The sequence below is a fragment of the Nicotiana sylvestris genome, chromosome 2, assembly GCF_000393655.2.
Source record: "Nicotiana sylvestris chromosome 2, ASM39365v2, whole genome shotgun sequence".
Lineage (NCBI taxonomy): Eukaryota > Viridiplantae > Streptophyta > Magnoliopsida > Solanales > Solanaceae > Nicotiana > Nicotiana sylvestris.
In genome coordinates this window covers 160,029,926-160,046,900 of record NC_091058.1, presented here as the reverse complement: position 1 = coordinate 160,046,900, position 16,975 = coordinate 160,029,926, and the positions used below count along the sequence as shown (strand labels likewise).

Below are 16,975 nucleotides of genomic sequence, written 5' to 3'. Positions count from 1 at the left end.
TTTATTGCTATATAGTTGGCGACCCTTTTGACTCGCTCTCTTATGATGCCCTTATCTTGCAACAAATGCCCAATTTGTTCGGTTCTGGATTCCAAAGTTCGTTCGGCTACCTGGTTATACTCTTGGAGTTGTTGCAAGTCCCTTTCCAGCCATGCCATTAAGGCGTAACAATGTTCTCTTTCGGCCTTAAAATTTTTGGCTTGTTTAGCCATTTCACCCTCGAGGTTGCCAATTGCCTTTTCCCAACCTGTGACTCCTTTTTCATATCTTTCTTTCATCTATTAAATGAAAGTTGCACGCCCTTCAACACTTTTAGCCAACCTCGCCCATGCTTTTGCTAGCTCATACTCAGCTTTCTGCAGGTCATCTTCATAGTCACGTACTTTTTGAGTAAGGTTATAAATGAGCCTTTTATCTTTCCTGCTTCGGCCTGGGTTCTCGGATTCAATTTTCAACTTTCGAACCAGTGTTATGAGGGCTTCATTTTCTCGCACCAATCTTCTCCTTTCACCTTCGGCCTCTTGTGCCTGCAAATCAGGGTTGAAGGTGACATTTCTCAATTCTTCTCGTAGACCATTGATGATGTCCTTATATTCCTTTTCCTTCTCCCCTCAAGCTAACCTCTCTTTAATTTTATCATCAAAGGCTTGAATATGAGGCCTTTTGGCGGGCCTTTCGGGCTCTGGCTCGTTGTTTACATAAGACATTTTCTCAAACCAAGCAGCATAATTTGGATCTACTTCCCCCTTGGCGATGTCTAGTACCTCGGTGCCATTTTTAAGATACCGGCAGCTGTTCCAATCCTGCTGAACTACAGCCTCGGGCAATGCAGCTTCTGGATGTAACTCTATGACCTAGGTGCTTAGATCTTCATCTTCAGGCACAATCTGATACCTTCCCAATTGCCTTAAGACCCTCTGCGGTGCATATGGCTGAATACTCCTTACGCCCATTAACCTCAGATAGACTTTGGTAGCATTCATATAGATGGCTTCTGTCCTTGGGAGCCATCCTATTGTCCACTCGACTTGACCTGCGTTAAGTACTTTCAAATGAGAAACCCATGCTTCAAATCCTTCTGGTGTGTTGTAATCTTTTGTCCTCTCCTCATAACTAATGATGATGTTATTTGGGCTCGAACCGTAACTCATGAATCTGGGATGATGACGAAGGTGCTCGATCAACCACATTTGCAGAATCATACTGCAACCTTCAAAAAATTGAGCCCCTGCTTTGCATAAAGTCAGTGCTCGATAGACATCTGCCAGAACCAACGGGGCAAGTGTATGATCTTCTTTGGTAGTGAGGATTTGTGCAATTCTAGCCATACAAATATCCACCGTCCCTATCTCATTTGGAAAAATCATGATCCCCAAGAATGCCACAATAAATGTGAACCGACGATGAACTTTCCAAAGGCCCTTGTTTTGCTTATTGCTTAGACCCTTTTCATGCGTTTCAAAACCAGTAGAATGCCCCAACCTGAAGTATAAGAAATGGAAAGCACAACACCCGTTGCTCACAAGTTCCTTATTTTTCTATTTACTAATAATCAGGAGGTCAAAGAACTTGTGCACCGATGGAGCCCTTGGGAATATAAGTTGTTGTTTCCTCAAATACCGTCTGAATTCAATATACCCATCTTTCTCCTCCAAAGTAGGGGTGATCTCAAAATCCGAGAAACGAAAGACATTGTGGACAGGATCCCAGAAAGTTACCAAAGCATTGATCAGATCTTCCAGTGGTTTGATCTCAAAGATGTCTATAAGAGCACCCAAGTGCTTTTTTACCCATTTCTGACCATCTTCGTCTAGATTGTTCCACCACATACGCAAGTGTAGCCGAGCCTATTCCCTGACCACTTCTGGTGGTTCCTGGATGGTATTCATTGGTTCCTATGGAAGATTAAGGTTAAGGTTGACTCGAGTTGACCCTTTTGTAAACAGTTTTTGAAGAAGAAAAGAAAAATAAAAGAGAAAAGAAAAATAAAAGAGAAAAGAACCATAATTTCTTCCCCTATATGCCAATTTTAGCCAAATGGCTATTTTTTGCAAATGCGGCCCCTTCCCAATTTCGCGCGAATTTTGAGGCCAGGGGGTATTATTTTATGACCCCTCACAAACTTGTCCATTCTTTTACGGAAATAGCCTTTCGACAACTGAAACAATACTCTGAGGCTATCTTGGCAAAAACGGTTTAAGACATTGCCGAAGCTGGATCGGCTTATTTTGACCAAAAGTCAAGATTGCGTTCACTCGATCACCGACTCTCTTTCCATTTTTTTCAAAAATAAGGCCGAACCTTATGTAGGTTGCCTACGTATCCCACATCCGGTGCGTAGTTCGGTCAGTTTTGACACATTTGAAAGAACATCGTCTTTGACTCTTTTGGAATAACTCTTTTTTTTTGTTGAAAAATTTGGGCAGAGTTTTAGGACACTTTTCAAATACCTAGATGTTTAGAACCAGGTTTTACTTCCTTCCCTATATCACTCTTGGTTTTCCTCTCTCTTTTTTTCGCTTTATTTTCCTTGACCGGTCAGCATGCAAGACAAAATAAATGTTCACATAGCACGTAGAATGCATCAGGATGGTCTGTTATTGCGGGCATACCTGTCCTAGACGGACCCAACCCCTGTGTTGAGTCTCCTAAGTCAAATGCACATGATGCAAACAAACATTCCTACTAGGGATCCGACATGAGGCTGTGTTTTTCTAGGTTTAAATCCTGAGGTTTTGGTCTAGACTTAGGGTACCCGAGCGGACAATTGGAGCCGAGGAGGGGGCGACGTACCGGGAGCACTGAAGTTTACTCGGCCTTGTCGCTTGCCCAACCTCGTTCTATTTGGTATAATTTCTACAGAAAAATCGGGCTACGCGAATGTATGCACCATTTCCAGAAGACTCAGATGGGTGGCGTAAGAAGACAGTTATATACAATTCAGATAATATTAAAGCGGTAAACAGATAGCAAATAGCACAAAAGATTCACAGAATACAGTAATATTAACAATAAATAAATCCAAGTAAAAATCATGTTAACAAGCTTGAATTCTTGAACCCTGTTGGGTTCAGTCCCCAACAGAGTCGCCAGAGCTGTCACACCTCCTTTTTTACCTACACCCCGTAAAGGGTATAAACATAAGGGAATTTTTCCAATTAAAGGACAATCGAAACGGGATTAATTATTTAAAATTCAGAATTGCCACTTCGAATAATTTAGGGTGTCCCAAGTCACCGGTTTAAAATCCCGAATCGAGGAAGTTGACTATATTATCGGTCCGCGAACACAGAAATCTGGGTAAGAAACTTTGTTTACCTGGGAGAAGGTATTAAGCATTCTCGAGTTCCGTGGTTCTAGCACGGTCGCTTTGATCATACTTGGCTTATTAAAATTATTTAATTACTGATTTTGGATCTTATGTGCATTTACGCTTTACCGCTTTTAAATAACTTGATTATTTGTAGTTAAAGAATTGAGTTACGCGTACGTATACTCTTTTTCTTTCGCGTGTCAAATATCATGTCACGTAAACGTGTCCATAATTAATAACACTCCGTATTAGTAAGAAAGTTTAGCCGAAATTACGCGAACGTATACTCCGATTTATTTTTAAAGAAAGCATAACTGTGTCACGCGAATGTGTCCACAATCACGATAATATTTTAAATGTCCCTAAAGGTTCCTCTACGAATATTTATCTTATTGTCTAATTAAACATGTGGGGCCATAAGCCATATTCTATTCTAACATGGTACACATCGCATGCCTTAATCAGCGAAATCTGATTAACTAAGAAAAACTTATCACTACTTTTGGACTGAATATTTGGACCAACTCTGGACTAACAGACAGAACGGATGGCATGATGGTTAAAAGAAAACGTGAAAGAGCCTTGGGCTCGAACAAACTGGCTCTACGTGTGAAGAAGGGTGGTTGATCTGCACTCCAGGCCCAACATGAGCCCAGGTCCTTGGAGGATCGAGCGTGAGGAGTGCTGGACTTGGGGTCGAGTCCCCGAGCACGCGGGATATCACATTTTGGCGGAATAGGCGTGAGCCCAATTTTATTAGTTAAAAGGGGATGTCACGCAATCAGACTTTTATGCACAATTAGCTACTTGTAATTCCATTAACACTTCATGGAATGGAGTTAACCTTCTACTTCTGCATCTCAATTATTCGAGCACATGATGACTAATTAACCATTATGAAATTGCAATACCATTTCCAGCTAAAATGCCCAATGCACAATCAGTCACTTGCAATTCAATTAAGAAATGGTATGAAGTGTGAAATGAGATAAACATTCCAAGTTTGCAAACAACAAATCCTCCTCAAACATACCCGCAATCAACACCAAAGTAAAGTAGTATTCGCTTCTATTCCCTTCCCTTCAAACATGACTTCAATACCCCATTTAACCAAAAATACATTCAGCTGACCCATAGCATTATCCAGACACAACTAACATGATATCCAAAACTTAAATGAACTACATATCAGTCTGAATCACTATAGAGCTTTTATATCCAAACAACAATCAATTTCAGCCTTTGAAACAGGCTGACAACAGCTTTAATTAAGATTCCGAACAAAAGAATATAAGATATAACCAAGTTGAATTAGACCTACTGTTAATCAAACATTCGTAATAGTCCAGAATCATGATAAAGTTCAATCATACAATACCAAGCCTTTAACTATGAGACATTTAACAGGAAAGTGTGTCTCTTGCTAATTCTAAACCAAATTCAACCCTCTAAAGATACTATCACCAAAGAGGAAAACATGCACCAATAACTCATGATTCTAAATAAATATAAAGCTACATTACGAAAAAGAACAGGTTGATGTTAAGCTCCCAATCTACAGATTTCCGTATCAAACTTGAAGCAAGGTTTACATTAGGTGGAATCAAAGAATATTTACCTGGAAATTGAAAAGGAAAAGAGATGAAGAAGCAGTAGATATCAGCAGAACAAAAACACATCAGTATCAATGCAACAACGACCTCACAACAACTTGAAACCCAGAAACCCCAAAATCAACCTTCTCCCAACCCAGGTGAACGATGTAAAACTTTCAAAGATTTAACTAATGAAAAAGATCAGAAATCCCCAGTTGATACAGAATTTGGTCAGTTTTTATCCAAGAAATATGCTGAAAATCAGTGCAGTTATAGAATTCTCAGCCATTTTTGTTTTCTCAAAATTTATTTTCTCTTTTTAGTCTCTTGGGTCTGCCTTGAAAGGCAAGAAAAGCCGCCTTTATAGGCAAGCTATTAGGGCAAACTTAGTTTTGCACTTTGCACCCTTTTTAATTTTCATTATAGCTCAGCTACCCTTATAAAAAACAGAAAATCAGAACCAACCCCTTTCCCAGCTTTCTAGAAGCTTCCTTTTATGTTACAATGAGATTCCCTATACTAATTTTCCTACATTACCCTTTAAGACCCCTGTTATTTACCCTTTAAACTACTAGAAGACCCAAAACAGATGTGAGTTAAGGTGACCTGGTAAATCTAGACGCCAAGTGAGGCCTGGCTTAAACAGGCCAATATAGTCAAGCCCAAATCAAATGAAAAGTAAACAAGGCTGTGGGCATTTTAGAATAATCTTTGTGAACTTGTTATCAATTTATCAAACACAAACCAATAGATTGGGCTTGACTTTCGAGCTAAGCCATGACTAAAATCAGTAATCGGTGGCCAGAACCAAACAGAAACCCAATGACTCGTATCTCCATTTTTTATGGAAAACAAAACTAAAATTGCTTGTAACTAGAAATTGAGAAACAATAACAGAATCGACAAATCAAGGAAAATAGATGGAAAGGAAACAAAAGAAGATGCTAATATCCTAGTAACTTTATCAGATAAAACTAACCGAAGGGAAGAGGATGTAGAAAATAAAGAAGAAACACAGAGATAAGTGAGGAGAGAGAAACCGGAAGAAGAAATACCTCACCCTATGCCTTTGATAAACTCCGGCCAATTTGGTTTGGATAAAAAACTAGTGTTAGTCGGGTTGTTCTTGTTAGAACAACCGTCTAACACTCATCTCAGGTCGAAACAATCTCGATGCTTTGTGAATAACATCGACCTTACTTGCCGGAACAGAGGTAAGGGAAGAATCAGGGTTCCGTTTTTTACAATCTGAAATTAAAGACCATTGGAGAGGATTAGGGAAAAAGTGGTTGGAGTTTAGTGTTTAAGGGACTGTGGGAATTATGTGGTCGAGATTTGGTGGCGATTTGGAGATGTATCGCTGGTAACAACAGGGAATTAGGGTTTCGTCATGGAGGAGACGAAGTATAGGAGTGTTTGGATGAACTGAGTGTCTTCTGAAGTTTCAGACACTCTTATGGGATTAAGATATATGCTATGGACCGTCGGATGAAGCAAGATAAAGGGCCAGGATTTGTTAAGGCAAAACTGAACTCGAAATGACGTCGTTCCACTCCCTTACGACATCGTTTCGATGGCTTAGGTGATGGACTACTTGGACCGGGTAAGACAAAGGACTTTGGGCCTGGTTTCGGGTACTTTCCGTTTGGGCTGGGGAAATTTGGATTGGTTTCAGCCCAAATTCCCTTCCCTTTATTTTGATTCTTTCCAATTTTCTAATTTCCTCTAAATTAAAATTAAAATTACTATAAACATGAATTGATTTCTAATCAAATTATCCTACCAAATTAAATTAACATACTCTAAATAATAATTACCACAACTAATTAAATTTCAAATTAAAGAAAAACTACCAAAATTCGAAATTAAAATTAAAAAGTGCAAAATAAACCATTTTTGTGATTTTCCTATTTTTATAAAACATTAAATTACTTATTAATTCAAGAATGCAAAATTAGATCCTTAATTCAAATGCAGTGTATTTTTGTATTTTCATGAATTAAATAAAATAAACGTGCACAGACAAATGCAAATAATTAACAGAAAATGCCACGAAATCCAACAAAATTGCAAACACTGAAAGAAATTATTTTGTTTGAATTTGTTGGAGTAATTCATATAGGGCAAAAATCACGTGCTTACACTGTCTTGTTTCTTTCATTTCCTATGTGATCTTAAATATAATGATAGCATCGAGAAGCTTGGAATAGATTTATGTCAAATTCAAGAATATAATGAACAAGAGAATTAATGCAAAATATCTTCTCTAAGGCCACAATACCTCAATATTGAAGCTAATAAGTCTTCAGGCAGCAAAAAACTAACTGTCTTGAAGCTTTGCTTCCTAGGTAACATATATGAAGAATAAATTTATATGTTATGTTATTTTGTACCTTCAATCTCAAAATTTAGGAAAAAAAGTTCCCATTTATATCTTCTCTGATTTTTTTCAAGAGTCCGTTCCTTGGAGATGTTAACTTTACGAGCATTTTGAGATAGAGGTACATCCTAACACATGGAAATTGGTCCATGTGATGAATGTCATTCGTCTGAAAAGGCAAAAAACAAAAGGTGAGGAGATTTGGGAATTCCTATGAGAAATTTCTTAGAATAATAGCACCGTGATTTTGCGATTCTAAGGGAGTACAGTGCAATCTTTCCCAAGAATATCATACGTATATTCCATACTTCAGATATGTTAATGCTATCACTTTTTTCATTTAGGCATGATCCATATGATACAAGCGAAACGAGAAAAGGCACAACTTCCATAAATGACTCTATTCATATAAGTATTAGAAGTGCCTATGATCTTGAATCTCCATATGTCTTATTATTCCATCGTCTGTTCATGGGTCTCAGAAAATACGTAAAATGATTTATTAATCAGAGGTATAATGGTCTTATGACGTACGGAGAGATTTTGTTATCGGATTTCATATGCATTTCATGCATTTATACATGTACATTGACCCATGACTCAGAAGGAGTTATATACGCGTATATATGTATATATATGTATATGGGATATGGGAAAAGGTTACGGCGTTATATACGCACCACCACCTGATCAACTGGTATATGATGACGATGTTGCCCACAATGGCTGAAATATGATTCAAACGGCATTATATATGCGTATATATGTAAATATGACTCAAAATGCATTATATACGTGTATATATGTATGCATATATATATATATGTATATGGGATATGAGAAAGGTCATGGCATTATATATGCGCCACCACCTGATCAGCTGGCATACGATGATGATTTTGCCTACAATGGCCGATATGATATGATGGGATGCCCTCAGAGGCTGATAATGTTATGAAACATGTACCTATGCACGACATGACATTCATACGCATATGCATGACGTTAAAAGTAACTTATGATTTACAAAATTATTCAGACGTACAGGTTGAGTCATGTACTCTATATGTCTTCCATGTCTCTTATGTATTTATTTATGTGCCTTACGTACTCGTTAAATTATTCGTGCTGACGTCCCTTTTGCCTGGGGATGCTGCGTTTCATGCCCGCAGGTCCCGATAGATAGGTCGAGATCCCTCCAAGTAGGCTATCAGCTCAACGGAAGATGTTGGTGCGCTCCATTTGCTTCAGAGTTGCTCGTTTGGTTAATATGATTTAAACATGTATTGTTGGTATGGCGGGCCTCTGTCCCCACCTTTATGGAATTTATGTATTCTTAGAGGCTTGTAGACATATGTCGTGTACGGAAAAGATTGTACAGCCTTGTAGGCCTATATTTTGACTTTATAAGGGATTATGTTGGCCTATTAGGTCCGAATGTCACGTGTATATGATGATGCAATAAGGAAGATACATTAAGTTGGTACTCGGTCGGGTAAGGTACCGGGTGCCCGTCATGGCCCATCGGTTTGGATTGTCACAAAAGTGGTATCAAAGCAGTTCTGTCCTAGAGAGTCTACAAGTCATGTCTAGTAGAGTCTTGTTTATGGGTTTGTCGTGCACCACACTTATAAGCAGGAGGCTATAGGGTATTTAGGATTGTCACTATTTCTTCTTACTCTAGATCGTGTGATAGAGCTCACTTATAAGAATTCAAGCTCCAAAATTCTATTTTATTCGTTATAAGACGATGCCTACATCCATAAATAAGTATTGGAAAGAGAGATACTTGTGGAAGAGCTGAGTCAGAGGAATTGGATTTTTGTGTGATGTTTACGATAAGTAAATATGAGGTCTTTAGCAGATTATGTGTGTACTGGAAGGTGTAAGCTTCCTGATAAGAAGCCTTAAGGCAAGAATGTCTATCCACCTTTATGGTGAAAGACAATGAGAGATTAAAAAGATAAATAAGAGTTTCAACTAGCAAGAGAAGCAAGATGAAGAAGGGTACGAGGCGCCCAGTTAATGAAGGTTAACGACGTTTATAATTGAGGTAGATAAACATAAGTTTTTTGAGTTATATTCAATAGTGACAGAGGTATGTACAATTGGTTACATCCATTTCAGTCATGCCCTGCGGGGGCTAACATGTATAGTTAAGAGAATGATGGGATATCAAGATCCGATTGGGGTTAGAGTAACCCGAATTGGTAAATGGATTACATTCATTTGTTGTCATTTCCGAAGGGTATTACAAATATGCCAATAGATCTTCTTGTGAGACACCCAGATGGTGCACCCTAGAATATTACGATTAGATGTGAATACTAGTATTCAGAAGACAGGCACTAAAAGCATGGATGGGATAAATATTACCTTAAGTGTGGATCTCATCCCTAGTAGAGCGAGGATGTTGAGCAACCCAAAGAACCATAGGATGGAGAAAAGGGAAGCTAAAAGCAAAAGAATGTCGTATTGAAGTTTTCACAAGAAAAGGGATATGCAAAAATATTAGCAGAGTAATGAGAAGAGAGATAAGGAAGCATTATGAATAATGTGTGATACATGGATGAAAATGGTAGAGTGTTATAGAACCTATAGTAAAATGAAGGAAGAGATGAACAGTGATGGGCCTTAAGACAACAAAAGAGTATATGCCATAAGGTTATATACTCATTTCGAGAAATAAGTTCGTGACTCCAACACGACTATCAGAGGGGAGAGTTAACCCCAGAGTAACAGAAATCAGTATGGACTGGTAAACAAGATAAACTAAATATGAATTAGGGACTGAATGATTGGGAAGTACTCGTCATCATAGGAATTTTAGATTTCGTTCCGGTGGTAATAAAAGGGACCACAGAAGAAGATTCACGATGAATTCAGAGAATAGTCATTCGGGGAGACACTTCTGCAATGTGAGCAATGTTAAGCTTAAGAGACTATATGTGCCAGTTACGCTAAGTGTCACCCTCGCGAGTAAAGGAATTTGTCATCCTTGGTACAGAAGAATTGCCGTAAGGCGAGTAAAAATCATTGATGTTGAGAAACGATGCCAAAGATGAAGAGGTAAAACATGTATAGGTAGATCCTCATGGCTTTAGCTTTTAGTACACCCATAAAGGGGGGGGGGAATAAGGAGTAATGTGGCATTAAGTCAGAATTAAGTGGTTCTAGTGACTATCGAATGGTAAAGGAAGAATGCGATAAATGAAAGAGCAATGAGATGGCACTTATCCAAATCTTACGGATACATTACGATTCAAGAATATTGTGCAAGCACACGTCAAGGAGAGAAAGTAAAGGTTCCTACCCGAGCTGTTATTAATAAATAAGGAGCCAGTGCGAGATGTAAGTTAAAACAAAGTAAATAACCCAAGAAAGATTACAAGGAATATTGATACAAGAATGGGCCAACGAGTAGTTAGTAATTGGTCAGGAAGATGTCAGTTATGGCTAAACAGGAGGTTATAGACGAGTCATTAGATCGTGTAAGATAAACATAGTAGGACCCAACATGAACAATTCAGCCTCGGAGAGTATTATTATAATACTTGAGATATATTCAAACAAGAGTCGGGGTAGTTAAAGGTACCGTATGAGTGTTACGGGGATAAACGAAAGTTCCACTAGGAAGGCAGTCAAAATATCAGTTTAGAAGCAACCATACAAGCACAAGGTCATGGAAGTTAGCTACTACAGATGATTATAGGCAAGTAAGGACATCAAAAAAGGTCCGTAATAAGCTCACAACATTACGAGACTCAAGGATTCTCCCTAAGTACTAAAACGGAAAACTAGCTGGGAGATAAGAAAGAAGGTTTCAACCTAAGCACAATGACCTAAAGAGGAAATGGTCGTATAACAACAATCTCGCAACAACATTGTAAGCATTCCAATGGAAAGTGACACCTACCGTGGCTAATGAATGGGAAGTAAAAGTTAAAGGTAATATTCGAGATCATATGAGTTGTATAAAAACTTTGGCAAGTGTGGGCACTAAGATAAGCTAAGTATGGATGCAATGAGGGGGAAGAAAGACCAGGAAAAGTAATAGATTACGTTGAAAGAAAGCTAAGATGGAAAAAAAGAATTATTTGATCAATGATCCAGTGTACGTTATGGATACACTCAAGATTTTAGAGCATTATCTAGCAACATATTTGTTGACAATCATACGGCCATACAAGACTCCGGTATAAGTTAAAAGAAAGAATTAAGCCCAGGGCATAGACAAAGGAATGAATTGTTAGAAGATTGTGTCATGAATATTCCATAGCGTCCATGGATGGCTAAAGTAATAACTAATACCATGAGCCGCAGATTGAAAGATAACTTAAGCCAAAATAAAGGCTGATCAGAAGGAAGAGGAAACTAAAGAATTACATCACCTAAGTAAATCAGGAGTCTGATTATTGGACCTGGAAAAATTATAGAATTTGTGTTGGAGAACATCACATAATAACTCTTAATATCAGATGTTCAAGAGAAATAACACAACAACCATAATCTATAGTGGCTCTACAAGGAAGCCAGTTCGAAGAAGTACCATCCTCATAAGAAGTCAGTACGAAGCTCCCACGAGATTGTGTATGTACTAGAAGTGCAAGTATTATAATAGAGCTTCAAGTTATGGACGTAAATTACACCTAGGTGGAAGGGAGGTCATGAGAGAGATAGAAGATACGATGCGAGATTTTAAGGTAAGTAAGGTAAAGGTGAACACCGTACGAAATACTCAAGTATAGAAGAGTGAGAATGATTCATACTTCAGGTAAAAGACTATAAGAACTGAGATTCAGTGTTCAGGAATAATAGCAGCATCGTCAATGGCATACCTTCTAGCCTATGGTTTCTAAGTACTGAAAGGTCTAATTAAAGTGTATAACAAGAGTAGAGATGATGTGATGTATCGATGTTTCATAAAAGCATAGGGATGTCGGTCGCAAGCTAAAGTATGATAGAACGACAAGGTTTTAGACAGACAGGAGTAAGGATAAGAAGAGGGCGAGTGATAAGGTGACAAGAATGGATAAGTCCTCGGGATTAAGCCCATGAAAACAAGAAGAGCTGATGGTTTCTCTAAAGTTATAAAAAGATCAGTATAACCTGAATGAACTCAAAGGAGTCTAAGACTAGTAGCATTTAGAAAAGATGGAATGTTGCCCTGATAATACAATAAGGGTATAATTATGACAGATAAAGGATGGCATTTGGGCCTTCGTTTGAATAATGATTTGAAAAGAAAAAAGGAAAATAGAAGAAGAGAAGGAGAAAAGATTTCTCTAGCGGCATGAAATTAGGATACCCCCATAAGGTGAATCACATTGAGACACATCAAATATTCCTCAATGCAACGTAAGACCTAGCAGTAATGTATTACGTAAGAAGTTTCAAGTCTTCAAGTGGAGGATAATAGATCAACATTGAGGCAAATCAACAATGGTCAGATACAAGTCACAAAGTATGAGATGAGATTAGGCCGTCATTCTAAAGATGAGCAGTAATGAGGAGCATTAAAGGACTTAAATTTATACATATGAAATAAGCAACGAGAATAAGCTGGAATTTGGTAGCAATCCTCATAAACGATAAATTAAAGTAAGAATTATGGAAGTAAATTCATACGTATGGCAAAACGGACATATGCGATGAGATATAACAATATTCGTGAATTCAACAAAGTACCAAGCGAAGAACTTCAGTATACTCATATATGCCCAAAGGGACATCTTATCAAGCTCTACATATGAATCCTAGAGATTGGACACACTTACAAGGTCAAAAATTGTACAGACTGCATGATGAAAGGTAGTAACAGTTACGAGATTTGAAGAATTCCAACTACAAGTTGTGGTGCGAGAAGGAGGCCTAAGAGAGGAATGCCCTAGAACTTTGAACTTATTCACAGAATAGTCGCCTAGATGGCAAGGGAAGTTCTAAAGTATTCGGAAGATATAAGTTATGAAAATAATAAGAGCATTAGTCAACATTCGAGGACGAATGTTCCAAAGGGGGGAATGATGTTACACCCTGCAATATTACGGCAATATCACGTTTCATAGTATTAAGTTATGACGATGTTGTACCCTAAAGTATTGTACGTGAAATTTGTTGTAAAGTAATTGACATCAGTCCAAGTAAAAGATTATTTGGAGATTATATGGATTATGCTATTTCACAAGTGATTAGTAAAGGTGAAACGGGGAGCAAGTCAAAGAAAATGAATTTTCGTCCAAGTTTAGCATGTTGGGATAAAATACGGCTCCAGCTAAAATACTCGGTATTTATGGACTAGTACCATACAAGGTACCACATGACCATAATAGTAAAGTATCTTATAGTAAGATATATATAAAGTGTGTTAAAAATAAGTGGTATTTTAAGTAATTTGAGATAATTCTTAATTATGTGGATATTTGGTTAATTAATAATTTTTTTGAAAGATTAGTTAAGTTAATTATAAAATTTTCTCTAAGTATTTGACCCCCTCCAACGTGGCAACAAGGGATAAGTTTTGCCAAGACCAAATCATGACTCCTTAATTTATATAATATGTGTCATATTTAGAGAAAATGTTGGCTAAATAGTCATCACTGTCTTGTTTCTTTCATTTCCTATGTGATCTTAAATATAATGATAGCATTGAGAATCTTGGAACAGACTTATGTCAAATTAAAGCACATATTGAACAAGACAATTAATGCATAATATCTTCTGTAAGGCCACAATACCTCAATATTGAAGCTAATAAGTCTTCAAGCAGCAAAAAAATAATTGTCTTGAAGCTTTGCTTCCTCGGTTACATATATGAAGAATAAATTTATATGTTATGTTATTTTGTACCTTCAACCTCAAAATTTAGGAACATAAGTTCCCATTTATAGCTTCTCTAATTTTTTTCAAGAGTGCGTTCCTTGGAGATGTTAACTTTACGTAGCATTTTGAGATAGAGGTACATCCTAACACACGGAAATTGGTCCTTATGATAAATTTCATTCGTCTGAAAAGGCAAGAAACAAAAGGTGAGGAGATTTGGGAATTCCTACGAGAAATTTCTTAGAATAATAGAAACGTGATTTTGTGATTTTAAGGGAGTACGGTGCATTCTTTTCCAAAAATATCATACGTATTTTTCCCTACTTCAGGTATGTTAAGGCTATCCCTTTTTTCTTTTTGTCATGATCCATATGATACAAGCGAAATGAAAAAAGGCACAACTTCCATAAATGACTCTATTCATAAAAGTATTAGAAGTGCCTATGTTCTTGAATTCTGTATGTCTTATTATTCCATCGTTCATGGGTCTTAGAAAATACGTAAAATGATTTTATGATATTAATCAGAGGTATAATGGTCTTATGATGTACCGAGAGATTTTGTTATAGTATTTCATATGCATTTCATGCATTTATACATGTACATTCACCCATGACTAAGATGGCTTTATATACGCGTATATATGTATATGGGATATGGGAAAAGGTTATGGCGTTATATACGCACCACCACCTGATCAGCTAGTATATGATGATGATGTTGCCCACAATGGGTGAAATATGTTTCAAACGGCGTTATATACGCGCATATATGTAAATATGATTCAAAATGCATTATATACGTGTATATATGTATGTATATGGGATATAGGAAAGGTTATGGCGTTATATACGCACCACCACCTGATCAACTGGTATACGATGATGATTTTGCCCACAGTGGCCGATATGATATGATGGGATGTCCTCAGAGGCTGATGTTGGTATGAAACATGTACCTATGCACGACATGACATTCATATGCATATGCATGACGTTAAAAGTAATATATGATTTACAAAATTATTCAGACTTACAGGTTGAGTCATGTACTCTATATGTCTTCCATGTCTCTTATGTATTTATTTATGTGCCTTACATACTCGGTATATTATTTGTATTGACGTCCCTTTTTCATGGGGACACTACGTTTTATGCCGGCAGGTCCTGATAGATAGGTCGAGAGCCCTCCAAATAAGCTATCAGCTCAGTGGAAGATGTTGGTGCGCTCCATTTGCTTCGGAGTTGCTCGTTTGGTTAGTATGATTAAATGTGTATTGTTGGTATGGCGGGACTCTGTCCTGACCTTTATGGCATTTTTGTATTCTTAGAGGCTTGTAGACATATGTCGTGTACGTAAAAGATTGTACGACCTTGTCGGCCTATGCTTTGACTTTATAAGGGATTATGTTGGCCTATTAGGCCAGAATGTCACGTGTATATGATGATGTAATAACGAAGATACGTTACGTTGGTACTCGGTCGAGTAAGGTACCAGGTTCGGTTTGGATCGTGACCCAATTGATATCCATTATATCATGAATCCTTATTTTCACACAAAATAAATAATTAACCTACCTTGGCACCACGAAATCTTAAATTACTTAGCAAAATTTTCTGGGGCTTTACATTCTCCCCCGCTTAAGGTCATTTGTCCTCAAATGAGGATCAAGGTTCATTCATTAGCCATCCTTATGTTACTTCAGCTTTTTCACATTATGAAATATATCAACAACCCCGAATTTGGCTAACTCCTTAAATTTTCCAAAATTTCGCCAGAGTTTCCTTTATAACTAGGCCTATCCACCTGTCAGAGGGCCCTAAATACATATCCTAACAACATATACATGTTCCATAGACATAACATAACTTGTACAACACCAACCATGGCCACATAAGCAACATATATAACCAAAATGGAATAGCTTAACATAGATCAAATCAAAAGATAAGAGTTCATAGGAACCAAATGCATAAAAGCTATTACATGACTATTCAAACAAATGTGGGTACTTCTTTCTCATTTCTTTATCGGCTTCCCACGTGGCTTCCTCAACCTGTTGGTTCCGCCATAACACTTTTACTGAGGCAATTTACTTATTTCTCAATTTCCAAACTTGCCTATCAAGGATGGCAACTGGAATTTCTTCGTACGATAATTCTTCATTAACCTTAATAGTCTCAACTGGCATAATAGCGGACGGGTTTACCCCTACCTTCTTTATCATAGACACATGGAATACTGGGTGTACCAATGACATCTCGAATGGTAACTCGAGCTTGTATACCACCTGACTAATCATTTGAATGATTCCACATGGCCCCACATACCCCAGACTCAATTTCCCTTTATTTCCAAACCGCATAACACCTTTCATGGGGGAAACTTTTAGGAATACCCAATCATATTCTTTGAACTCTAAATCTCTGCGATAAACATCTAAATAAGACTTTTGGTGACTCTGAGCAGTTTTCAACCTCTCCTTAATAATCTTGACTTTCTCCATGGCCTGATGCACGAGGTCCGACCCTATCAATTCTGCTTCTCCAACCTCAAACCACCCAATGGGAGACCTATATCTCCTACCATACAATGCCTCGAATGGTGCCATCTGGATACTACCGTGGAAGCTGTTGTTGAGATTTACCTACGTGCCCAAGCCCTGCTGAAATTTCTTCAAAAAGTTGGCTATGAACTGAGCCCATCGATCTGAAATGATTGAGACTAGTGTGCCATGCAACCTGACTATTTCTTTGATATACAACTAAGTATACTATTCCGCTTTGTCAGTAGATTTGACTAGAAAGAAGTGCGCTAATTTCGTGAGTCGATCCACGATTACCCAATTTGAGTGGAACTTGCGCGCAG

The 16,975-nt window shown here is 37.7% G+C and overlaps 1 protein-coding gene across 1 annotated transcript; it reads right to left on the bottom strand.

Moving 5' to 3' along the window:
• Nucleotides 1-16,199: 16,199 nt before the first annotated feature.
• Nucleotides 16,200-16,613, bottom strand: LOC138885869 (uncharacterized). Its single transcript, XM_070166860.1, has one exon. It carries the CDS (start codon nucleotides 16,611-16,613, stop codon nucleotides 16,200-16,202), a length of 414 nt encoding a protein of 137 aa, XP_070022961.1.
• Between the last annotated feature and the right edge of the window lie 362 nt (nucleotides 16,614-16,975).